This window comes from Enoplosus armatus, chromosome 10, assembly GCF_043641665.1.
Source record: "Enoplosus armatus isolate fEnoArm2 chromosome 10, fEnoArm2.hap1, whole genome shotgun sequence".
NCBI classification, from domain to species: Eukaryota; Metazoa; Chordata; class Actinopteri; order Centrarchiformes; family Enoplosidae; genus Enoplosus; species Enoplosus armatus.
The window spans coordinates 16,798,476-16,825,987 of record NC_092189.1 but is presented as its reverse complement, the minus strand read 5'-3'; the positions used below and the strand labels follow the sequence as shown (position 1 = coordinate 16,825,987).

General features: G+C 38.8%; 1 protein-coding gene across 1 annotated transcript in view; it reads left to right on the top strand.

Annotated features, from left to right (window-relative positions):
• The first annotated feature begins 265 nt into the window (after positions 1-265).
• diaph2 (diaphanous-related formin 2) overlaps positions 266-27,512 on the top strand; it is a 347,338-nt gene continuing 320,091 nt past the window's right edge. The window contains exons 1-5 of the mRNA XM_070913036.1: positions 266-349; positions 13,242-13,274; positions 15,218-15,394; positions 21,858-21,962; positions 26,827-26,847. Coding sequence (XP_070769137.1) covers positions 266-349; positions 13,242-13,274; positions 15,218-15,394; positions 21,858-21,962; positions 26,827-26,847 — 420 coding nt within the window. The remainder of the gene's footprint in view (positions 350-13,241; positions 13,275-15,217; positions 15,395-21,857; positions 21,963-26,826; positions 26,848-27,512) is intronic.

The following is a 27,512-nucleotide window of genomic DNA, read 5'->3' as shown; positions in this document are numbered from 1 at the left end:
CTGAGGAGACATCAGGTCGGATACCATATCCTACCACACCTTTTCTCCTTCAAGCAGCCTCCTCGACTGTTGGACACTATTCGGGAACTATTTGGAAGCGGTCAGCTTGAATTTATTCTTCATCTTTTAAACGGAATGGATTTTGAAAAGACCTAACCTGGATGGTTTGCTGTGCAAGTGTTGTGAAAAGCCTGCTGGTGGAGTTTGCCAACTTTTGAGGAGGTCGCATCAAGTCTCTCTGGAGGGGAACTAACTTAAAGCCAAAATGGATCAAGCCAGCGGTGGAGAGGACCCGAATAAACCCTCTAAAAAGAAGTCCAACGAGGACGAGGGTAAAAACAAAAAGCTGGTAGGTTTTCAGTTGCGCTGTGGTTGCATGGGAATGGCAGTAGTTTGCAGTGAACTGTCAACTCCTGTAATCCTACAAGCAAGGGTTAATTTCACTCTTACACTGAGAAACTGAGAAAGTTGCACCACTCCACAGCTGGAGTTTCATTACTGTAGTTTTTTTACTCTGTGTAAACACTGCTTCATTAAGCCGATTGCACTGAAGATTTAGCCTTTCTAATAGTTTTATAGTTATTAGTTACTTAGTATAATGGTGAAGTCAAATAAAACCAAGCCAAGTGGACACATAACCCAAGTACAGTTAGTAAACAACATGTTGTCAACACAGCACATCTCTGTTTAGTGCAGGATGAGGCGCAAATAGTTATTGATGTGTTGTTATTACTATTTAATGTAGCCCAATACAGAGCAGCTAATAGCTGTTAGAGTTGAGCAAAAGAGGTAGTGTTTCACTGAGTGCTTTACTTTGGAAAGCATGCAGTGCATCATGTGATTATCCCCGTCAATACATCTCCTGGAAGTTCTTTGAAGAGCATTCTTGTTGTGACAGTTTGGCTTCAATATATGTTTTATTACCTACACAAAGAAGAGGTTCAGTTACAGGAGGACTCATTGCACAGCGTGGTGTCCGTGTGGTTTGTGGTGATTTTATGAACTGTTTGAGTGTGTGTGATTGATAAAACTTGTCCTTAGTCAGCCTGAACAGTATTATCAGCACAATAAATGACAGTCACAGGCCAGTGTCTGTTAGATAACAACTGAAAAGTTCATCCACATTCATTTCATTTATATCCTCTTTATTTGCCTGGCCGCGAATAGTTTATGTGGAGTGAGGAGTGTGCTTATTTAAAAAGTGGGCAACCCAGAGTCTGCATCATTGGAGCTCTGGTGTCATTAAGCTATTCCTGCATACTGTTCATAGCCTGGAAATGAGATCACAAGCTTTACGGATGTGGTGGTAGTGGTGGAGGAGTTGTCTTGGATTCTGTATAAAGTGTGGATCAATCACATCTGACAACTCATGTTGTGCTTTAACTTATTTTTGCAAAAAACAACTTTTGCTGTAATTGGGTAAACAGTGCCTCTAACTTCCAAGAGCATTCAAAACCTATAGTTAAGTGCCTTATTTGAGAAGCTGTAGCCACAGTGTTGTATTCACTGTCTTGAGTGGAATGTAAAACTGTAAAACTATATTACTGACTGTGTTAAGTGCATGTCACTGCGTACACGCTGTCAGCAGCTGTAGAAACCAGGGGTTGAAAGTAATTTTCCGTGACCAAAGACAAAATACTTTGGCTGCTGTTGGTCATTGTTTCTGATTTTCCACAATTGTCAGTGTGGAAAGCTTGGCTGCTGTTGGAACTTTCTGGATGATGTCATCTCTCAACCAGCCAATGATTGACTTGTTGTTTTGCTTTATATTGTACCTTTCATTGAACTGTGATTGTTTGCTTATTGGTGTGATTGGTCAAAAGTTGAGTTACAGCCCCTGCTACCAAACAAAGGAATGAAAAAGACACAATTTAGGTTGGCTAGTGTTTCTATTTTTGTAGAAAGTGACCAGTGAGCCAAGTTGGACTTATTGCAGACATACGGTCTGACTGCTAATGGCTTTGTTAACACCTCAGTTGTTTACTTAGGTGGTGCATCTTGCTGCTCTGATATGAAGTTGCCCTAAAACGGAGACATGAGGAGGAAAACAGCCATAGCCATTGCTGTGTTTCAGATAGGGCAAAACCACCAACCGCTGGTTGTGTTCCAGCAAAGTTAGTGTAAGGGAAAATGTAACCATAATAACTGCCAGATAGGAAATCCCAGAGTGAACTGAAATTATGTGCACTCCCAGAGCTACCAAAGGGTGTTGTCTTGAGAAATCCAAACGTCAGCCTGCAACTCTTGAATATCTTGCTTCCCAACTTTAATATTGTTTGCAAGAATGACATAATCACTCAGCAAATGACTAGTGGGAAGTCTCTATAAGTCCACTGCTTTTTGTTTCTTAAAGTGGTCTGTTGCTCAATCCTCTAAGCAGAGTAGTCAGAGGAAGCCTGAACTGTGGCTGTTGCAAAAATCTCAGCACAGAGTTTGGGGGAGGAAGTAATTATTCATCCCTGGGTGGAGTCATGATCTGTCCTCTTTTATTTATCCCCACTTTTTAGCTGCCCCAATTTACTCTGTAGCTCCAAGTTTGTTTGCAGACATGTAAATAAGATGAAATGCACATGCATGAAGGTATATGCATACTTGAATTAGTGAAACGGCAACTCAGAATCTGTATAAAAAGATACAGATCTGTACAAAAATGCAATTCATGTTTCAAGATTCTTGAAACTGCAGAGGTCTGCCAGATGATTGTGTCATCTCATACTAACAAAATTTAGTTTTTTCGCATGGTTGGAGACTTTATGATGTTCTTGTACTTTTCACAGTTTTCACCATATATGGAGCTATAGGATTACATTCCTGATGTGCAGTGTAGTTTGTGTGGATGTGGTCCAGACACAAGGATGGGGTAATATCTATCATGAGCAGGATTAAAGTAGAGGTTGTCACTGCCTTTTCCCACTCAGAGCTGCTGAAAAATACAGTACCATTTGCATGGCTAATGAGCAACGTGGCAAACACTGGCTCAGTTTGGTCTCGACAAAGTCAAATCAGTCTTTAGAGGAGAAACACATAAAGCTGTATGTTTGTCTAACAAGTCACTAGGCAGGATTACATCACAGAAACACCATTTGGGCTTTGGGCCCAGAATGTAGATACTCAACACAGCCAAGGACATTAGAACAACACCACAGTGTTCAGAGATAGAAATAATTCAAAATGTTTCTGTTGTTTGTAGCTATACTTTGTAATAATGTCCTTTTCTTGATGTTGTGAAAACATGACATTCAATAAAACAGGCAGATGGAATGAGGTCTTTTTAAAAGAATTTAGGGGAGCCGGTTTGACAGAGGGAGAAATATTACCCCTCTGCATACCAGAGTAAAATATGACCTCACAGAGCAGCATGAGGGAAAAGCCATCCCATTGCATTTATATAATAACTATGTGACTTCACATCACAGACATTTTTTGATTGCTTTAAGGTTGCGAGGACTTTCAGGTTCAGCTTATATAGAGGTTTGTTATGTGAGCCATGATTTCAATTGTGTGAAGTACATCTGCATCACGTAGTTTGGCATTTTGTGAATTAACACACTTCAAATTTACCAGTAGATGTATAGCTTTTTTTTAAGGTTTGTACCTTATTACATGCAGACTTGTGACATGCAGTGTTTATTTTCTGATCACAGACTTATATGACGTGAGGAGGAATGAATCAGTTGTAGTAAAGTAGCAATAATATAAAAGAATGAACGATTCACTGAGCAGAGATTCAGACATTTTCAAGAGAATGTTCCTTGGAAGACATTTTCATGCTGAAGTACACATATTTACCAAAGGCTTTAGCTGCACTTCAGCAATTTTGTAAAATTGTCATTGCTATTCAACAATCAATAATGTATAAAGTAATAAATGTGTGAAGATTAAACTTGCAGTTTGTAACTGCAAAGCAGAAGTACCAATCTTCATCATCATCTGCAACATCTTTGGTAGGTAATTTCATCCTGCAATGTGATCAATCAGTCAAACAACTGATTCATGTTCGCTTATTATAGGCTGTGCTTGTCTGCTTTTGATTTCTATTATCTATAACAAAAGGAAAAAGGGTGCTCAATATCTCAAAGGTCATTTGTCAGTGTATGAGTGAGACAGAGAGGGAAATTGGTCAGTGATTTCAGCCCAACGCCTTTTCACCAGTATTCTACACTGGTCAGCACCTTATTGCTTTATGAATGAACATGCTTGTCAAAATTAACTAATTAACTAATTAATTAATTAAATTTGTTTGAGATGTGAGATGCCAAAGGCCTTCTAACTGATGACTTAGTGACCTAGCAAAAAAACTTTACAGGCGTTTCATTATTGGCAGTTTGTAGGACCAGGTAAAAATAGGATCAGAAATGTTGAATAAGTACTGTATGTTATAGAAATTGGGAGGGTTAAGGGATAAATAATCTAGGCTATTCATAAACATACTGTTCAAATGGGAAGATTGTTTTTTGGGGAATTGTTGTATGTAGCAGCTTAGTATCTGCTCCGGTTAGTATTAAGTGTGGTGCATCACCCTGATTTATTATATTAAATCATGGCAGCACATTTATGAGTAGTAAGGCAAGGCACAGAGGTCCCATTCATGTGGGTCCCTGCTCATATAGGCTTTGTGGGTAATGAGAGTGGACAAACTGGCCAAACGGGACAGTGTAGATGTTAAACGTAGCATGTTCCAGAAGAAAAAACAATAACGCGAACAGAAGTGGGACCATGACTCAAATTCCTATTCAATGCACAACAGAGTTGGTACTGTGAGAAGTGGGGGAGGAAAATCATAGGTAATAATGACTAAATTAAGAATAGGACGCAGCATGTTAATTTCTTGGGAGCTTGACGTAGTGGTTACATGAAATCAATATGGTCTTTCATGCTTTTCTGTTATTGCTTAAAGTGAGTGCTTTCAGAAGCTGTGTTTACAAGGGACCTTCAGAAAATATTTATAAACAACTTTTTCTGCAGTGAAAGGAAGACTGTGATATCAGTACAAGAAAATTAAGCAAAAGGAAAAGCTGGCGTAGTCTCAACATTGGCACATTGGCAATGTCCATTACTGTCTTGTCAGGTTTTATTTGAGAGTGTTTGCAATTTGTAATTAACCCTTATTAATTAAATTGGGACTTAATGATTGTAATCATGCCGTCATTTAGTTGGTCATTAAAGTAATTAAGGTGTCTGTAATGAATGGACAGTTCAGCACAACTTCAGCAGCGGCGTCTTTAATACGAGACCCCGGACATGGGAGAGCTTAGTGGAAAGGCGTACACTACGTTTCATTCTGGAGCCTACCGAGAAATTGTACAGACAAACAGTTGTTTCAAGGTTTGGGTAATATAATGTTCTTTACCATTCACTGCTCCCTCACTGTCAGTTTAATCACATCATGGATTTGTTTTTAACATTGCAAGGCCCCATATAACATTTTGTTGCCTACATAAACACTACTAGGCAATCTTTGTCAGAATAATTTATGAAAAACTTTGCAGTTCCTGTTTGACCTTGCTTAATAATGTACATTGTGATGGACATCAACTAAACAAGTTAATTAGTGTTTTACCACCACCTAAAGAGATATTATGATTCACTGTATATTTTTCAAGAACAAGCCTTAGTTTTTATGATTTTTGTCCACATCAGTCAGCTGTGCTACGTTTTAGGCTACAGCCCATATTTGGAAATTTATGTGTCGGAATCAAGTATATTGCTAAGCAACGGTGTTGTTAACCTTCGTGCTTTTGACAGTTTTGACAGTATCACATTGTGAATCACATTTAATGGCTCACTGTGCCACTGCTGTTGGAAGCTGTGGCATTTGAAGCTTTTGACTCTTTGATACATGAGCTTTGGGGAAGCCTTGGGGATCATTTTAGGTCATGTTAGCATGTGGTTAGTACAGGTTGTCAGCTTGTCACACTCTTTAAGCTGTTTTGTATTGCCTATTTCCTGTTTGGTCAATCTCAACAAGTAGTCATGTAGTTCTACCTATTTTTTTCTGTGGTGCTTTGTATTTTTGTTTTCACTTTTACATTATGTATTATTGAGTGAATGTAACTGTGATTGTGGTAGGAGACGTGTGAGAAACGGCAGGAAACAGACCACATGTGAGTGTTTTAAAGGCATTCAGGAAGTTGGAGAGAGGAAGCAGTGAAGAATGCTTTAGTCACACAGTGGTAGAGACCGACAGACCCACTGCTGTAATGTCACCCTCTGAGATGGGCTCTATTCATGTACAGTGGATTGGATTTAAGAATGGGAAATTTATTTGGCTGCATCAGTTACATGTAAAAAAAAAAAAAAAAAAAAAACCTGCGTAAGATATGTCTTGCATTCTAGTTTTCTCTATGTAAGAATACATGAATCATCTCATAGTAGCTTACAGTGGTTTGATGATTCATGAGTGGTAGGCTTTGTTTTGACTGAGCAACTGCAGAGTCTGATGTAGGCCAGGATGAAGGGGGTTCCCAGCTCTGTGATGGGGGAGCTTTCCCTCTTGCTAAATTTGCTGAGAAGAGGTGTTTGTTGTCGCACTGTTCTAATTTGCTATTCATCAGTGTCAGTTAGAAATCATTGGGTTGTTTGACAGCTGTGTTCGCACTTTTTTTAATCAGTGACAGATATGAGAAAGAATGTGTCATTTGCTGTGAAATACAGTGCAATATACAGTCTCACAGAAGAATGTGCTTAGTTGCAAGTCTTCTTAACAGTATAGAGATTAAAGCAAGATAATAGTGTATTTGAATTGAAGAATTTTAATCAATTTTAAAAATGGATTTGTTGAATAAACCTGTTCATGTAATGTGGGACCCTGTGAAAAGAGGTCAATGCAGAAGGACGACTGACTGTCTGCCTGATACATGTCTCATGAAAAAGGCTTGACACAGGCTCATATCATGAGTCCACATGTTTTTGCGCATGTCAGCAATTGGAGAAAAAGCCTGGTTTAATATATGACAGTGCACAATAAAAGCTGGATTTTAAATTATAGCAAAAATAAGTCTGAATAATAAAAGGTGCTGCAGTTTTAATAGTCTTTGCTGGATTTCTTATGATACAATAGTCTATAATACAAATGAGATTTCTCTGTGATCTCATGAACAATTTAAGAAGATCTCTATACACTGACATCTCCAACCTCTCTTACTAACCCCAACATTTGTAATGGCTGCATACTGTATCATGCCAACCCTCATGCTTACAGTACTAGAAGTTTGCTTTCAACAGAGACAAATAACCTGAGGGCAGTGCTGTGCTAGTCTGCAGTCACATGGTCAGGCCATCCAGTGTGGAGCCATTCAAATCTTACAGTATAGCTCTACTGGCTTTTGTGTGCTTCCCCTTTTCAATAGTTGCTGTTTTAGGAAACTGTAAACAGTACCAGCTCTCTCCTGAAATAATACGGCTACCACAGACTCATGCCCTTTTAAAGGCACTTCAGCTCTCGCGGAAATCTAGTACATTCTTCATTGTTTTTTTTCCCCCTTCTTTTTCAAATTAATTACATGTTCTGAGATCTTTTTGGAATGAAACAAGTGAGTCAAGAAGAAGAAAGTCAAGACTGTGCATAAGAACTGAGCCAACACTGCATCTGTCAAGACTTCATTTGTTTAGGAGAATAACTTGACATTCTGTGCTTGATTAAATTGTTCCTAATCCAGTTTGCCGAGAGGACAAGTGTGCCATTATGGTGTGTGTGTGTGTGTGTGTGTGTGTGTGTGTGTATGATAGATTTTTTTCTCTGCTGGGATAAGGGGCTGTGTGTCCTGCTGTTTGTGTGTTAACTTTCATTTGTATTGACTAACTCACAGACAGATATGTGTTGTTATGTGGATATCTCTATTTTAAGTACAGGTAAAAGTGACCCCACTCACGTGTGACTCTCTCAGTTTTTTAAATGACAAGTTGATCAGAAAAAACACATTGAATCTGACATTATTAATTCTGATTTGGACCACGTTTTAAGTCTGATACATATCTGATTTGTGGTAATGGAGCCTTTCTGGTGATTGAGGAAAGATTGATGATGACATGTATGTATGTATGCATCTATGTCATTACCATTCAAATAGAAACCAATTTATACAAACCATTTTCTATTTAAGAGAGGGGTAATAAATTATTGTTTGATTTGTTTATTGATAATAATTTATAAGCAGGTTTACTGAATTATCCCGATTTGCTGGGTAAAACTCAGAACCATTTCAAATCTAAAAAAAATGACTGATGTAAAAAGACATGTTGTGGACTTTTACTCTAGAAAGGTATTCAGACAACTCGGTATAGCTCCTTCTTGGAACAGGCCCTAGAGCTGGGGAGATGAAAACATCAAGTTTGAATAAAGATGAGACTCAAGGCTGTAGTGCAAATTGAACCAGATGTTTACTGTCATTTAACGTTCAGGAAGAATTATTTGCATAGTGTGAGAGAAGACACCAGGAGAGGGCATTTACATTTCTATCTGGCTGCTGAAGTCAGTTTTAATACACTTTAAAAAGTGAATATATTCAAAATGGATAAATGCTCTCCAGATGTAGTTTGGATATATGTCACATGAAATGCCAGGTGTAAGCAGGGTCTTAGTGTGCCCCCCCCGTTCTCTGCTCTGTGTGAAAAGGGTGTACTCACAGTGCAAACACAAAGATTAATTTGATAGATTTTATCAAGAAGAAAAAATTTTACTTTCATGCTTTCATAAATCTTTCGTAGCAGCGTAGGCTGCACTGTGCACTACCTCTCTGAGTTTGCAAATACAGCCATTGAGAAGACTTTGTAACAAGATTAATTTAGAGAAATTGATTTGTTTAGACTATGTCTAATTCAGTTACTCGATTGGTATTTGGTGCTGTCTGATGCCACTTCCCCAAAATTGAGCATGATATTGGCAATGGTGTACATCCTATCTGATTACAGAAAGACAAATTATGTAATTTGGGTGTTTATGGCTATGACTAGCAATCATTAGTCTCTAATGTAACTACAGGAAAGTAGTGCCGTGGCCTAAAGGGTCAGCTACAAGTTTGTCTTAGTTTAGTTGTAAAAACAACAGCCTTTTTATTTCCTTTCTAACTTAATACGTACAGTATATATAGATGACGTTTTAATTATGGTGGTTCGATCCTCAGCTCCTCCTGTACGCATGTCCTTGGGCAAGACACTGAACCTCAAATTTCTCCTGATGGTGTGACAAGCACCTTGCATGTTAGCCCGCTGCCATCGGTGAGCGTGTGTGTGTGTGTGTGTGTGTGTGTGTGTGTGAATGCATGAATGTGAGGCAAATTGTAAAGCACTTTGGATAAAAGCGCTATATAAATGTCGCCATTTACAGTCTGTCAGGGTTCTGGACAGGACTCCAGTAAGAGCTCTGGTGCACCCTATTGAAATGTTTAGGAGCAACAGCCCAAATTTAGAGGCCGTTCATATTGACATTCAGAACAAGACATAATGTTTTTTTTCTTTTTCCATCTTAAACTTGTTTCTGATCTGTAATTTGGTTGTAGCTACAGACATGTATCAGCTCTGCCTCCTACAGTCTGTGCACATGCACTGTTATTGCTGTGCATCAGATTCACTTGTACACATTTTTCCCCCTCAAATATATTCAAGCCATGCTGTGAGGTTTAGGAATGACAATTCTTCCTTTGCATTATGGTAAGCTGTTTTTTGAATTTATCATCACTTCTGTTTTTTCTGCTGACTGGTAGATGTTTTGCTCAGAAGCTTTTGGATTTTAAGGTGTGCTGCGATCAGTGCATGTGTCTCTGCATCTTTTATGCTTGATACTGTTACTGTGCTTTAGGGTGCTTTCATGTTTACAAGCTGTGGCGAATTGGCAAACCAAGTATTCCATGCAACTGTTGAGACAAAAACTGTTGTCTCCTGTGTGGTGTGCTTTATCTCCATGTAATGTACTCCTTCACTTTTGAGTTTTGTTGCCACAATAGGCAAATTCTGTTTAATTGCATATAAACAATATGAGCTACTGAAGTAAGTAATGCATTAGAAATGAACAAAGGGCCGCACTGCAATATGGTATTGTCAGATTTACTATCTGAATTACCCAGATCATTGTGCAGTGCTGATGTAGGGGTTTCTGAATGTGTTTTTTTTTTTAGGTTGTCACTCCTGAATGAGGCTGCAAAGTTCCTGTGTAATCAGTTTCACGTTCACATTGCACATTATGCATCAACTCTATTTAATCAGTAACACCTATGTAAAAGCAGAGTGCGTTGTCAGTTAACAGTCTGTATATTTTAAGTATTAACATTGATATACTGACAAGTGGCATGCTTGTCAATACTTGGCTATATTAGCGAGTTGATACTATACTTTCCTTTTGAGGAAAGTAACCTTGGCTTTTCATTTTGCTTGTAGCTCTTAATTCCTTTTGTTGAGTGTGAAGTTTAAGTGCAGTAAGCAAGTTTTATACTGCTTCAGTGTCTAACAGCTCTCTCACTATTGCTATTGATGAGTTAATAATAGTATATTGTTTGATGGTTCTTAGGAGTGTCTGTAAGATGTCTTCAGTGCAGCTTCAGTCCTGCACTTTTGAATTGTGAATGTCTGCAGCAATGAGATGTGCTTTACTCCACTGAATACAACAGAGAGGGGAAAGGAAATGTGTGGAATTATTAGGTAGTTTAGTACATTGATAATTGTAACCTTCTGAATGAGCAACAAACAGCTTTGGAGTGGAGAAATAAATGAACGCCAACAGATTTTCCACTATGAAAACCCAACTTGACTGCTGAGCTACTAAAGTCTATTTACCTGAGGCCAATTAAAACTTTGCACAATTTTCCTAAATTTCTCACAGCTCTTCTGACAGCATTGGGAAGTTTTTTGTTTTTTCTCCAGGAAATGAGAATTTCTTTGCCACATTGAAACCAGTTGTGAGTGTTGCTAACACTTAGTAGCCTGTAGCAGAACCGAGGAGTCGATTACACAGGGACACAAGGTAGTTTCATGAAGTTGCCAAGAACTGTCGGCAGCACATTGCATTACAGTCTTCACTGCCAAACATGGCTGGCTCCCACTAATCCTTTGTTATTATTAGAACTAATTAAAGTAAAACCCAATTTCCTTCTAAACTCGTTTTACAGAGGCATTGTGGCTACTGATTTTATAGTGATAGTTCCAGTGAGTGAGTTAAAATGACATCATACAGATGGTCTAGTTAAATTGGTTGGAAATAGCAGGCGCTGCTATTAAAAAGATGTGCAAACAAAGTTGGTCCTTTGTCCATCTTGAATGAAAATGTATTTTTCATGTGCCACCTGGTGAAATTTTGTAATGAGCAATGGAAGGATATGTTTATTCATGAGTTAATGTAATATTAACATTAATTGTAGTTTGTAATATTAATTTTAAAAGTTATTGTGTCAAATATGCATACTGGTATGGTTTTGTGTCCCCAAATTGTCGCAAGTTGTGGGATATTGCTTTGTGTTTTAATTTTTAAGGATCTGCATGGAGTCATAATCATATTTGATTAAGGAGGGACCCAGAGCTAATTTGATTAGGTTATTTAGAGGAATATGTGTTTGGTAATAAACATTTATTATGATGAAAAAGTTTACTTTAATAAGCAGGAGAAGCCCAGAGGACATGCAAGCTTAATTGTTAGATGTTAAATTGCGTTGTTGCGATGTTGCCAAGATAATGGGCAAGGAAAGGCCCTCAAGTCAAGGCAATTAACCAAACAGTGGTTTGATTGTTGTTAAATTGATTAGAAAATGTTTAAGTACTCCATTTGAAAATTAGCTATTGTTTCACGCAGTTTTAGACTGCAAGAGTATGCTGGGCTTAATGATACATACACTCTGAGTTAGAAATGGGAAAAGTTGTTGCTCAGGTCAAATTCTTAGCTGAACAGATGTTGTGACAACTTGTGCAGCTATATTAAAGGCCACGAATGGTGCTGAAACAAATACCTGGACATCCCGGGCAGAACCCTCTCATGCATTATGTCGGATGAATATGACACATTTGTTATCTTGACTTGAAATAACAGCTTGGACAACACATGAAGCCTGCACAAAGAGATTGAATCTTTGTTTTCTGTGGTTCATAGCTTTATCTCCCAACTGTTGATCAGTTGTTGCAGACGAAACTAGTGATAGATATGGCAGTTTGAGTGTCTGCTCAGTGTTGCCCACAGCGACAGCTGATGAAGATGCACAGAGGGAGGTGCAGGTTAGAGGCAGTCTGTTTGCTCTCCCCAGCATCAGTAGTTTCCTGATTAGACTAGTGGAGAAATCTGCGGCTGGAGGCAGGCTTTATGGCCATCACCACCCCACATCTCCCTACTCATTAGTACTTCACAGCCTAGCGCCACAGCATATGGCATGTTGCTACTGCTTCCCATTTGAGGTGTGTTTCAAATTGCTGTCCCTTGCCGAGCCACAAGCCTTTGGCAGTAGCCTGTCTTATTGTGCTGAGATGAAGACAAACATATGTAGTAAAGAGAAGTTGTGGTATTAATTTTGTTATATGAGCTATTTGTAACATTTTGTGAGGATGCTAAATTTGATTTGCAAGCAAACACAGATAAAAAACAGTTGTGAATTTCTTTGCCTGGAGTTTATAATAAATAAATATAATAGGGAACAAGAATGATGTGGTTGGACCACTGTCACTACAAGAGATGCTCTTTAGAACACATGAAGAACCTTTTGGTGTTAAACTGTGCCAGGTTGTAACATGTTGCCTTGTGAAAGGGTACTAACTTGCATGCTTTCAATACGTGTGCTCATTATGTAGCTTTGGGATTATAGGTGCTTTATGATACGTCTCATTTTATTTATTTCTTTGGCATTTGTCTTAAAGTGTGCGCGCTTGGGATGTTCACTCTTGAACACACACTTACGTTTACATACATTAAAACCCTATTATGTGGGATCATCGAGTATTGTCACATTCAACACATGTACAATATCCAGGATATGCTCATATCGTCATTGGAAAAAAAACAGATAATAAGAATGGGCCAATGCTAGCTGTGGTTTTAAGGCATTTAGCTCCACGTCCTTGGCCTTCTCTGATATATATATATATATATATATATATTACACAAGTGTATTTGTTAATTGGAGACTTAATTGGATTCTGAGAGGAACATGAGTCAGTATCCAGAGGACACTGCACATGTGAACACACTGCAGATGGGATACATAATGTGCACTTTGCGGTGTTGTCATTTTCTGTTGGATCTTGTTTTTCACACTGTGCCCTCCCTTCAACAGAACATACACATAAAAACATTGGCTGATGATATGGTAAGGTGCTCGGTTTAATTTTGGTGTGTTTTTTTTTTTGTTTTACATCATCTTAATGTTTTGTCATAGCTGCATGGGACTTCTAACTAAAATATGTGGATGGATCAAATGTGCCAATTTAATTAAAATTCTAAGCAAACAGAACATGAAAAACTGAAGATAGGTTACATCTACACTCTAACAGTTTTTTGTTTCTGTATGGTAACACAAAGGCTAAGCTTAAACTTGTGGTAGCCCTCCATAATGCTGTGTAAATAAGAGATGATTTTACATGGTGCTATTATTTAGCACCATGAACGTCCTAAATTTTTCATTGTGAACAAAAATTTAGCCCATAGCATCTAGACTTTTGTAAGAAGCTCATAGATCATTTAGTATGCAATTATCAGTCGCACTTCCGATTAGATGTTTCTGCCTGGGGCTTTTTTAATACCCTTAGTTAACAAATAGCCTGACTTTGACACTTAGAAGCTCATGCTTTAATTTTAGGATGTACAACGCAATGTCAGCATGCAACTGCAGCTTTCTGGAGTGATCTGTTTTTGTCTTAGCACACAGTATATTTGATCCATTCAGTTATATTTCAGCAAACTGATAGTCGTGACATCATGTATGTCATCATCTTGTTTGTCTTTCCATTTCATTGATATATGTTCATTCATCCAGCATGTCCCCTCCATCCCATTTTACTAAATATGACTAACATTGACTAGCTGCATGCGGTTCATGTATTTTTTCTGCTTTCACACTAAACTTTACTCTACTGCATTCATCAAAATAGCATCAACTGATGAATATAACACGGAAACGCAACTGAACCTCACAGATGTTTCACAATGAGCTTAAATTGTTATTGTATGTTAAAACTATACTAATAACATGAGCACAAACCAGGTAATCCTATGGGTATGATGGTAAGTAAAGTCCTGATAAGCTTCATACAGTATACTATGTCAAATACATGTGTTTTTTTGCTACTAGTATGTTGCAAACTGTATCTATATTTGTTTTGAAAAATCAAAAAAACGTATTGTTTTTAGCTTCACACAAGGTTCTAGAGATGACGATGTTAGTCTGTCCGACACTATTGGATGATTTGCGATGTCAATAATGCTGACATGGGATTTTATGAGCAAATTCATTCTGTTCACAGGAAGTACCTTTTTTTTTTTTTACATTGGTGACCACATTTCCAGAAAATATCCAAAATCTCAATAGTGGCTTACCACAGTCACCGTTCCTCTAACGCCACCTTCTGGTCAAATACTAATGAAGAACACCTTCGTGCTCAGTGAAACCTTTTAGGCAACAACATGGCCTAACCTTTCGCGTCACCGTCAGGACCAACTTAGATATATTTTACCCAGTGGCAAGGATATAATAGTAGCCAAAGTCTAAGAATTTTGTTTTTGTTATGAGCATTACAGCCTTGTGGTCCCACCTATGTGACTATAGACTTCTTGTCTATACGTCTTGTTTAAGTAACTACACACAGCCTTAATAACATGTTTGCTCTGCTATCTAGTGGTTGGTCTTCACTCTGTCCCCACCCGGTGCAGTACAGCACCTCACAATGCAATAATGTGTAAAGCTTCATCAGAGTTGGGTGTGTCAGTTGTAGGCGTGGTCAGAGAGGCAGACTTGAACCTTTCAACCAACATGTCAATGCAGCAGCTAAGCTTTTCATCCATAGTCTGGATTTACTCTCCTCACCATCAGATGATCCTGTTTTACTGTAAATTGTGGTGAACAATGTCCTCTGAAAGCAGGAAACAGAACAAGTCTTTGATGTGTGTGGACATGAAATTCGGGTTACAGTCAATGTACTCCTTTTAGAAAATCAGGTTTCTTTGATTGTAAATCAGCAATAACCAAAAACAATGAGCCTCATGCCTGACCTGGTCTGAACAGAATTTTTAATCTCAAATTCTGTTTTCTTTCAGCGTGATCGTATTACCAGTTTCAGGAAGACGGGGATGAAGAAGGAGAAGCCCCTTATACAGCACCCAACCGATCCCCTCTCTACCCAGACTGAACTTCCTGTTCCTCAGCCCCTTTTTGACGACCGCTCCATGAACCTCTCGGAAAAGGAGATCATTGACCTCTTTGAGAAGATGATGGTGAGCTTTGTATTTCTCTTGCAGTGTTTCCCTTGCATACGGTTATCCGTAGCACTCCACAACAGTTTTATTATAGCTGCCACAGAATAATAAACAATCAGTATTCTATTATGAAATCTTAAATTGGTTCATAAATCTGTGCATAGAGGCGCACACGTAAATAGGTGCTGTTGTGAGTGTTGGGGAAGAGGAGTTTGACAAGGTGGAAAGTAAAGTTTGAAAAGCATCTTGTTAATATCATCATCACCACAGATCTCCATGTGTCCTTGTTTTACTACTTACTGCTTTACTACTTTGCCAGGATGATAATGAAATAACTGCTTTTCAAAGCTCTCCTATTTTTATGCAACATCTTAAAATTGTCTGTCGTTTTACTGTATAATCTGTCCTGGTAAAATTCTCCTATCAAGATATCATGATTTACAGTTCTAGTAACTAAATGAACAAGCCTTAGATTGGAAACCAGGATATGATGTTAACATCTGCATACTCTTAAATAATCCAAGACCCAGCAATACTAGTGTGCATGTAAACATCTACATCTGCCAACGAAGCTCCAGTAGTTGTGATTTAAGTCACACACAGTCCTATGATCAGAGACAGGGCAGAACTTTATCTGTAGATTTATAGAGATAATCTTTAAAATATATTTCCCCCCTTTTTAACTATGACATAGGTTAGAAAACCATCAATGCTTAGTATCCTAAGGGCCAGAATTGAAAACCACTGATGTAACTGCAAGGCTTTGTGAAATGATGTAAACATTGGGCAGTTTAAAGCCCCCACAAATTAATGCTTGGGCGATGGCTCACACGACAGCAGCATATTGAGAAGCAGCAACTCCCATGGTGACATGAAATCTTGCCCTCTCACTTCTTTGATAACTGACCCTGACTTGAGGTACAAAATGTGTAAAATAAATAATTAAAATAACATATTTGTGATACAAAGTTTCATTTTTGAAACATGAGATGATGTAGTTTAACTCAAATACACTATCTAGGATACATTTAATTTATCTGAAATTGATTTGGGATTTGTACAGTATTTAAATGCATTTTGCATTCAGATGTTAAGCTTTGGTGAATCTGGGCTCCACCTACGTATTCCCTAGTTCACTGTCAGAAGAACACCAAACTTTGAAATTCACTTCGCACTCATCTGCGGGGTCAAAGCTCTGTCACACTTGTGATTTTCTCCATTGAAATGCATTTTTGGCCTTATGTACTACAGGATTGAAATCTAACAAAAAGCTTTCAGCCCATCTCTTTGAAGAGGGGAGCTGAATTACTCTGGCTTCATTGCATAGGTTGTGTGTACTATTGTGGATAATGTCTCTGAGTGTGTGTGTGTGTGTGTGTGTGTGTGTGTGTGCGTGTGCGTGGTACGGTGCCTGCCTTTCCTTTTTTCTCATACAATGGTCTTTATTGCCAGGGCCAGAGAAAAGCGACCAGTGCTCCTGGTTTTCATCAGGCTACTGCTCAGTGTTTTCTTGCCTGGGTGCTCATCCCTGTCACTCAGTTCACCTCTCAATTACTATGTTTGTGCTCACAGCGGCGTGACATTAAACCCAGGCTTCAATTTGCTCAGTGATAGACGACACAGAAGGCATGTTTGCTGCTCTGACATTTGACAGGCCTTGACACTTCGGGTTGGAAAGTGTAATTACAGTAATGAAATCAAAAAGAAAAGGGTTATTTACTTATGTACTTTTGAAGCCACCACTATTGACTCTCATATCCAGCCCCTTTCACACATGCAGTCTATCCCTGAAATGTTCAGGAACATTTCCTGCGTGGGGTCATGTGCCGCTACTTTCCCACCTCAAGACCAACATCTCAGGGAAAATGCCGGTACAGCTGTGTTGTGAATGAAAGCAGTAACATTGCAGGGACAATCATGTAAAGGGTTACGTCCGTCTGAAGAAATGTGCTTTCACGGAGAGCCAGCGAACCAATCACAAGACTCCACTGATGACGTATTTGCTATTGTCTTGCAAAATTGTTGAATATTAAATACATTACAAGACAGAGACGTCTTCTGTGTACGCGTACATTCAGCCTTGTCCCATTTTCTTCTTCTTCAGTTGAGTTTTATGGCGGTTGGCATCCATAAGTGTTGCATTACCGCCATCTGCAGGACTGTCCCTGGCCCCATCTATTCCGGCAGTGCCATGGCATGTGTGAAAAGGCGCAAGACGGAAATGTTAATGAATGTAGCTGCATATGTGAATTGTAAAAATCATTAGCGGTGCCTGAAAGGTTATCCCAGTAATTTAATGGGAACTATGTGTGAAAGAGACTTTAGACTAAACTTTTCTGCTTTGATGTAGCAAACACAGAAATGACAGTGGTGGGTAGTTTGTCTTGATGTTAGTAGCTTTTCTCTAGCATGTATGTGTCTTTATCATCGCTATCTCTATTTATGTCAAACACATACATTTTAGTTGCCCCTTTTGTTTTTATACCCATACCGTTATTGATTGTTTTTATGGTGCTACATGCTACAGCCTTAGATGTCTAGCCTGCTTCAAATGAAGGGATGACCCATGCCATATTATTGAGACCACCTACTGTGAATTAATGACTAGGAGAAAGTGAAAACATTTTTACTCTGAAAAGTGGTTTACACATTGCGCTGTGTATCTCAAAGCCTAAATAGCACGTAGCCTATTACTGAAAGGTCATCAAAGGGATCTGGGAAAATATAGGAAGAAACACTCAGTCAGTGGGGGAGGAAAACCAAATGAACTCTTTCTAGAATTTTTGAAGCTAACCATTGAGAGCAGAAGTATATTCATAAAACTGCAGGGAAAGTTAAAATGCCTGAAAAAACATTTACTTTCAGCACTGCCTTTAGAAGGTAGTGTATGTCTTTACTCTGTGTGTACTGTTGTTGGATTTCCCAAGATGTGCACAGCTGGAATCCAGAGCCCCTCATCAAAATGCACACCAGTAAATCCGCTGATGAAATGTCCGGTATTTGCATCTCACTAAGGAGACAGCTGTGTTGCTGTAGAAGACTCCAATTCAAGCAGTTAAACCTAGAAACACAGTAGCACACAATATAACATGAACTAATTTCATCAGCATTCTGTAAGCTGTGAAACCTTTACACTACACTTTCATTATCAGTTCAACTCTTTATTGTCTGTAAAAGGACCATCAATGGAAGGCAGAGGTGGGATATCTGGTGAGGTCAGATACATGAACTTGTCCTCTCTATCCAGACAAAAATCTCCCTGATGGCGTGACTTTGTGTCAATAGTTGCTGCATATTGGCCCTTTAAGTCATCTGTGCTGATGTGGCAATTAGCGGCATGGCATTATTACCCAAATGACGCTTTTACTTGTCTGTCAGCATGAAAACCTCCAAGAGCATCCCTACTTAGGATTGATTGAATTGACGTGATTCCAGTGCCAATTTGTCTCTGTTACAATTCTTTAGAGAGTGCCTTCTCATCGTCAAGAGTAGTGTAGGGTGTATTGAGGTGTTTGCAGAGATGGAGGACCAGTGAAAGAAGAATGGCACATTGCAGTGCTGCTGTGGCTAGTTTGAGGTTTTATATGCCTCTCTATGCGCCATTGTCAGGATGAACACTCCTAGTAATAAGCTCCTATGTGATCCCTCAGCAGTTACACTCACATTAAAACCAGCCCACAGGAGAGTTACTGTGTGTGCCCTTGCACATGGATCAGACTTGAGGGTAGTGGACAAAATAATTAATTTGTCACAGTTAAATCAAAACATTTTTTTATGTCTTCTACTCTTCTTAGATCCACTTTTCCCCATAGCTTCATATCCATTTCAGCCTCGGACATATTTGATGGTAGCCATTAATTGCTCTTTTCTGTGATTTGAAGCCTGTGGCACTATGGATTGAGCTGTGTTTGCAGCCACATTGCACTGGAGGATTTTTGCCCATCTTCTTAGGGGGTAGTCCTTAAGTAGAAAGACAGTGCTGCATATTAGTTTTGTTTTGGCTGTGTACTCAAGTGCATTGGATTTGAAATGAAACAATGACTACGAAATTAAAACAAACTGCTTACTTCCAGTTTACGTTTTAGGATGCTTACTTTTACATTAGATAAGCCAAGTGTAGCTTTTTTAGTTGTCCCCCAAATGTGTAGGTCAAATTAAGAGCTAAAGTGAAGTAAATGTATTATATACTGGTTGCAAGCCCTTAGCAGTTAATGACTTCCTGAAATCTATGATCCACAGACTTAGCATATGCTTGGTATCTTCCCTAGTGATGCGCTGCCAGGCCTGTAATGCAGCCATCTTCACTTATTGCTTGCTTTGAGGGCTGGTCTTTAGTGAATGAAACACCTGCTCAGTTGGATTGAGGTGGCTGACTTGGCCAGTCAAGAACATTACACAGTTTGGTTCTTAAAAAGTCCTTGGTTGCTTTGGCTGAATTTAGGATCAATGTTCTGCTGCATTGTCCCAAAGCTCGGGGGGGATTGTTATATGAAAAGGCCTACGAGTCTGCTCAACCAATAGGGATGTGAACACCGTCAAACACCCTTAAAGCTTAAAGCCAGCTCATTAACCTCAGCCATTGTTTCATTTCAAATCCAGTGTGCTGGAGTACATAGTCAAAATAACTGAAAACAACTTGTCACTGTCCTCTTACTCCTGCACTGTATACACATATGCATTATAGTGGTGCTCTGGGATGGACAGTGTTCCTAAAACTCCTGTTCATGACGCTTGATTTGCCAAGTGCTGCAGAATGACATTATTTTTTGCCACAAGCAAGGCAAGTGGTGACTGATAAGTATTAGAAAACTCTGAGAAGCGCTTGCCAGACCAACACGAGACAACAAGATCGAGAACATATTTCTTAGTAACTCCACTGTCATTGATACAAGCTCAGATCTCAGATCATTTAGTTACGCCAGCAGCATACTCGTAGACATCCTGGGACTCTTTTCATGTAGTCTGTGAGGGTATAATTAATAAAAGAGCATTAATCATTTTGGAGACTAAACATGGAGGGCTCATTCCTCCAGTTTGCCCCCTGACAAGCGTCCCGCAGGCCCACTACGCCTACCCCTCCTACAACATACTCACCCCGCCACGTTTTGCCTCGTTTATTGAATGCCAATTAAGCAGATAAATTAGCAGGGTTCAAAGATTAATTAAAAAACCTGCTGGTTTCCTTGGGTGAAAAAACCTGCCAATTGTAAAACTTTCAACCACAATTTTTTTTCTCCCTGTTCCACAAAAAGGATGTTAATGGTTTTTTAGCTCCGAGGGTATTTACTAGAGGAAATGTAGTTGGAGGAATTTAGGTCATGTTGCCCCTGGATGGAATTCCTGCCCATGCTTCGATGTCAAACGAAGTAAAACAGTTCAAATTGGATTACTTTTGGTAAGATATTCAAACTGTTGTATTGCAGTGTTCTTATTTAGAAGTGACACTCTTAATTTATTAGGTGATTTTTACATTAAATCGAATGGAGTCACTGGAATCACTGCCATATTAGATCAACCAAACTAAAGCACACATGATTTCCTGCGCTTCCCAGCAGAGGGCAGCATGGCTCCACAACTTTATGTCCAGTATCCTAAAACCCTGAGGAGGATGTTTTTTCACTCTGTTCATTCTAGCCGTCTCTTTGTGAGGGAGTGCTTCTGATAAACATCCCCCTCCATTCTAATCATCATGTCATTCCCTAGCTTTTAGTGCTCTGTCCGGCCTTCGCTCCATACCCTGATGTCTCTCACATGAAAGACCTCTTTTGTGATGCAGAATTAAAGTAGCACGAAGATAATACTCCCAATAACACGCAGATACTGCCTATCCAGCCTATCTGATGTGATTGCATGGCCTCAATAGAAGCAGTGTTGTTTGATTTCGCTCTCTTGTTTGGAGTTGGGGTGTACAGTTTATATTGCTGTGGCCTTGCTACTTTCGTTTCAAGGACTAATTATTACTGCCATTATTTCCTGTTGCTGTACCTCGTGACTTTGACAAAGAAACATAGATGGAAAAGAAATTAATTCAACTGTAGACAGGAGGACAGGATCTGATGTAAAAGGGTTGTAGCGGAAATTAAAGTATAATTGTTGGTAGTTTGGTAGAAATGTTTCTTCTAACTAACTATTGAACTATTGTTCAAAGTTGGAGGTTTTGATATGCATTTATTTTGTTATGTTCAATTAGGTTTAAGTGTACTTAAACTGTTTGGTCACCAGCATAGTATATATGCTAAGGTTTATAGATATGGGATTGGCTATTATTTCACACCATTATTTCTTATTCTCTCAGACTCGGCCCAATGTATGTTCTGCAGTAAAGCCTAAATGCTTCAACTCGGAGAGTAATCTTATTTACCTTTAAAGTTTCTTTTATACAATTTATCCACATTCTTCATAAATCTGTCGTGCTGAATGTGAGCATTACCCAGTCTCTACCATAACATTAAATGTCTCCTCACTGTCTTTGTGTATTTAGGAGGACATGAACCTGAACGAGGAACGCAAAGCCCCTCTGCGTGGAAAGGACTTAAGCACCAAACGCGAAATGGTGGTCCAGTACATCTCAGCCACTGCCAAATCTGTAAGTGAGAGAGTAAACCTAAGTGCTCTACCTTTTATAGACTGAAGAGTGTGTACTGTATAATTGTAGTGGATGAGCTGAAGTATCGTGACTCTCCACAATGAGTTTAACCTGATCTTCTGCTTTATGGCTTGCTTTGTCATCCGTTCTTGCACACCCTCACTTCTGTCGTTGCCTCTCTCTCCACTCTTCATGCTTGAGTCACATCTTTGATTGCCATTTTGATTTATTTTCTTCATTGTTTTTCCCATTGTGTAGCAATCTGATCTGATTAGATATACAGTAAATCGTAGTCACTCACTCACTCAATGCTAGGTGGATGGTCAGTGCTTGTCCAGTCATGTGCTTGCATGCTAATTGTTGGTTGTCCAGTTGTATACTTGCATGGGAGTTTCTTTTGCCCAGTGGTGGTGGTGCCTTGCCTCATCAAGTTTATAAATAAAGTTCAGTCTCTTGGTTCAACAGCAGTATTGCAGTAAAAGCATTTTAGCATGTTCAACATGAGCCTATGATAAGTCTATATAATGTAACACTTTATGTTTGTTCTGAGTGCTTATCAAAACAACTGAAAACAACTGTTTGGATTATTAATAATAGGTTTAAGAGAATGTTCCCCATTCTTGTAGAGTAATCTAGAAGTTGATCATCAATCCAAAAACAGCAGTGAAAAATAAAACATTCTGAGGGTAATCAATGAATGTATGATGAATTCTCTAATCCTCTTTTGAAGTTATAGCCAACCTTGTGAGGTGAAATTCACATCAGCACTGAAGAAAACAAGGGATTTCTGCCCCCATTGCTTCCCGAACCTGGTAGCTCTCTCTTGACATCATTTATTACCTTCCTCATTGTTATGGTAATTAACTGGCATTATTGATAATGATGATTATCCGAGATGATTGAATTCCTCACAGGGCCCATTATGCATCGTGAGCACTGATATTTTATTCAAATGAATAACGTAATCTGTGTAGTCAAAGGACAGAGGACGAAATGTGATGTCTGTCAGCACCCTGCTATCACATTTAATAGGACTGAAGGAGCAGGATGGTTGAATGTTAGTGAAGATGTATCTGTGCATACACAGATTTATGCAAATGCATTAGAACACCTTTACATGGACAGACTCTGATAACACATCAGCGACCAAGAAAACACCTTAGCTTAACTTAATAGTTTAGGGCACATTTGTTTGTGATTCTGATAATAATGTGACACTGCTGCCAAATTTGCTTTGCAGTGAGAGACGCCACACACACAACTATTTGGGTAACTATGAGAGACACAGGGCAGGCCATTTATTTCAATGTCTAAAAGTATGTCAGGGGATTGCTACAACAAACACACAACAAACAAACGATTGTTTGCAAGTCTCAAAATATATTTTACCTAGAAATTAAACAACCCACCCTAAATTGTGTAAGATAATCCAGGGCCTTAATGAACCATGTTCAGTTGCTTTGGAAATAAGTTAAGTTTGCTCATCAGCAGAGGTCATCACTTGTTTTAATAAGATGACTTCAATAACACCATACCTAATTGAGTACATTTTTTGAAAATTCTGTCTTAAACTTCTGTGGTATGCTGTGGTCCTCTATGCTCCTGACAGACAGAAAAAGATATAATGTATTTATAGAAATCTGAGTAACAGTGAAGCTGGAGCATTGCAGCCTGCAGCTTGTCAGAATGTTGCATAAACTGCCTTATAGTGATCCTGTGCTCTGTAGTATCTTGAATAGTGTGATTTGGGTTTCTATAACCTCTTAACATGAGGGGAATCCTCATAACTACAGAAGCCCATGTATAAATCATCACACAGCACAGTACAGTATGACTTTGTTTATTATAATTTAGATACATATAATTTAGAAGTCAGTCTTTGTAAGGCAGGTTTTGTGATTGCTTTTGAGTAACTGCTTTGTTTTTTCCTAGTTTTTCACCAATACTACATGTATGCATGTATGAGCATATAATAGTCTTAAAAAATCCCATCACTAAAATGTATTTCTCTTACAGGGTTAGGCATTATCTGGGGCTAATGTTGCTTGTGGTTGCTGATGAGCATGCGGTGTGTGTGTGGACTAAATCAGAATGTTGCATTTAAAATGTAAATGGTGATGAATGTAGGAGTCGTGCAGTTTGGACATGTTGGGGTGTCTGGTTTTGCTGTGGTGCCTAATGTTACTCAATCTTTTTCTACCAAAGACTTATGCTGCATTGTGTGATTGCAGTTTTGGGACTTTGGAAGGGCTTCACACGCATTCATCTCAATTTCCTGTTTTTCGTTTTCTTCTAGATGGTATTATAAGGTCCCAACAGAACATTGGACAAGATAATGACTTTTGATTTTACTCTTACAGGAGCATCCTGTTTAAAACTTAAACTTTTAACTTGTTTTATTGCAGTCACAGAATTACAAGCAAGACATTCATGAATGTCACCAGCTCCCCCACGACCGCATAATACTCAGATTTGTGTATTTAAATTTGGATATCCTTCGTCTTTCTTAACCTGCAGCTAATGCAGAGTATGCATACCTACAGTGCTCTGGAGCTGGAAGTTTAAATCAGTAAATAATGGTGGAACAAGAAACATCCCCCAGTGTCGGGTGGCCTTTTTCTTGTCTGTCTCTGCAGGCGTGTTCAATTGAAGTGCTTTGATGCCCAGCAAAAAGCAAGCTTAATTTCTTCTGCAACAAAAACAGGAAAATTTAAGCACCTTGAATTTGATATTTTAAGCGCTTGAAGATTCCCATACAATGTACAACTTTTTTGTATGTATTTTCACCATTCAAGCATGTTGATATACCACATGGGTTATTCCTACAAATATCAAAAGAGGCTGATTGTTAATTGTTTACTGTAAAACAAGTCTTTCAAAGAAAAGTCAATGCTTTTTTCTTCCTTGTCTTTTCAAGAGAGAATCTTACATCGACCCTGTTCATTTGAATATATGAACTGTGTTTCAATGTAATCCAGCTCTGCTTTTGCAGGCGTGTGTCTGTGGATGTCCTTGACCATCAGCTTTGCATGAACAGTTGCTTTTCCCTCTCACATCATTTCTTGTTCTTTCTTCTTTCTATAAATGTCTGCCAACATCATTAAGACTGCCGAAATTCCTTTTACACTAACACAATTACTTATTTCTCAGTGAATATTTTCTTGTTTCATTTCAAATGTGCTGTGTCTCTGATGCGGCAAGGGTTTGATGGCAGGGTCTTGTCAGGGGGATTGTCCAGTGTTATTATTGCAGTTTTATTCAAATATTGGTTAGTTTGATGTGACCACTAATGTGCCACCTTCTTCTTTTAATGGGGCCTGACATTTGCTAAGATCATCCAGGCCCTTTCTTATCATATTGATGAGTGTTTATGCAATTAGTATATATTTTATACACGTATATAGGCACAGTGACTTGTCCTTAGTTTATTTATCTCAGATCTCAATAGGTAGTAAGTAAGTAGTAAGCACTACTCACATTATTAGTTGGGGTCTGAATTTGTTTTAGTGAGAACAAGGTGTTTCATTGTATTGAAAATACAAACTTGTTGGTGAAACTGTGCTTGTCCCCCTCGAGCTCCTCCCTGACTGTTGTCTGTGCACACTCAAGATAGTGTCTGTTAGTTTGGTCAAGCGGCTCTAAAAAAAAGATTCAAAAATATGTATCCAATGTTGTAGGCAACAGCATCTGTGGAAAATATCTGAGTTGTGAGTTACGTCTGGGTGACTCATTTCAAGGTGTCTAGCCTGCAGTATTCAGATAAAATATTCCCCAGTGTTAGACAGTGACATGCTGCATTCTCTGGAGAGCAAGGGAAATGTGGATACACAGTACGATTAGAAAGTAGTATGTGCGTGATCAGGTGGTGGCACGTGTAAAACTGACTTTATGGCTGTCATAAACTCTTGGTAGAGGGATGGAGAGGGGAAATCAAGCATCAAATGGCCACAGACTCGGAGAGTTTGAGAGTGACAATAAAAGAAATGGAAAGGGAGATTAGAAGAGATGGGAGGAGGGAGAGAGAATGGTGGGGGTGAAAACAGGAGAGAAAGAAGGAGGTAGAAGACAAGGAGCTCAGTGTGTCCTGTAACTTTCTCCAATCAAAATGCATTTCCTAGGAAACATCTAGCAGAGAAAGAAGAGCTCGACCACAGTATAGAATACATTTACTCGGCTGACAGACACCCTCCTACTGTGAAACAAGCCCCACAGTTGCAGTAATAAAAAACACTCATGCTGCCTGCCACTATTGACAGATAACAAGGTTAAACTCAAAGAATCGTGCTGACTGCATGGGCTCAAGGTAGCTCTGCCACACAAAGTTGATACCTGAAGTTCAACGTTAATAGTAGCTGATTGATATCAGAGAGACCTTCTGCAGCCTCTTTGTTCACATTAGCCTCTGTTCGCTTTTTTGGGGGGTGAAGCTGTGAATCTACACCAGTCAGTCAGTTACAAGGACAATTATATTTTACCCTGTTTAATCATTTTATGAATCCCTTATGTGGAAATCGTCATATCTAAACACGTTGATTAAACACTTCCACAGTTGCTGTTACCTTTTTTACTTGTTTTCATTCATCCACATTTTCATGCATCTGTCTTATTATCAATTTGAAAATTGCTGCCGCCAAACACAGACATTATCTCCAGTATGTGCCCATAATTATAAAGGTTCTCTTGTTGGCTTTTTAAAATTTTTTGTCATTTAGTGTGTGCTATAATTGTGTGGAGGATGTTTGTGATGTCACACAAGTTACGCTAATGCCTCAACGTGTAATGGAGAGGATTGTCTGGCCTACTAATGATTGTGCTGTTTGTGTCTTTTTGCACATTAACCTTCTCCGCTGATCGCTGCATGCAGATAACTGGGAGCAAAGTTGCGGTAAGTAGCCCATTATTTATTTGGCTTCTGAATCTTGTTCCTTCTGTGTACTGTATCTGTCTTCATTCACCCCCTAAACACACACACACACACGCACACACATACACACACTTATCTTCTTTTGGAAGGATGTTGAGGAGCACGTTCCAAGCTGTGCAAGTGAGGTCATTTTTATGGCTTGGATTTTTATTTTCAGCTCTGATATTGCTAATGGGCTGTAATTTGGAAAGGCTATAAATTGACAACACAATTCCTGCATGTAAATGGAAGCACTTTCAAATGAGGGATTTTGAAATTATACAGCCTTAAAATGAACTAGGAGGCCTTTTGTTGGTTTTTGCTGTTTCTTTTTTGAAATGTATTGCAGTGTAACACCTATTAGCATTTTGAATATTGTAATACCAACAAACCAACACAAATACTCATAATCTGCGATCTAATCTATTTATCAGAACATGTTGCATTTAAATGGTTTTAACTGTGTTCATTTTGTCTGAGACACAACACATACTGAGAATATATATCTCTTAGTATGGTTTTGAGCACACGCACATTTATGTACATGTTCACATACAAGCTGTACATACAGACCCTGAAACTAGTGAATCGCGGAAAAGATAACTGGTAGTAGTAGTTTTTTTCTTCCAAAAACAGAAACATTGGAC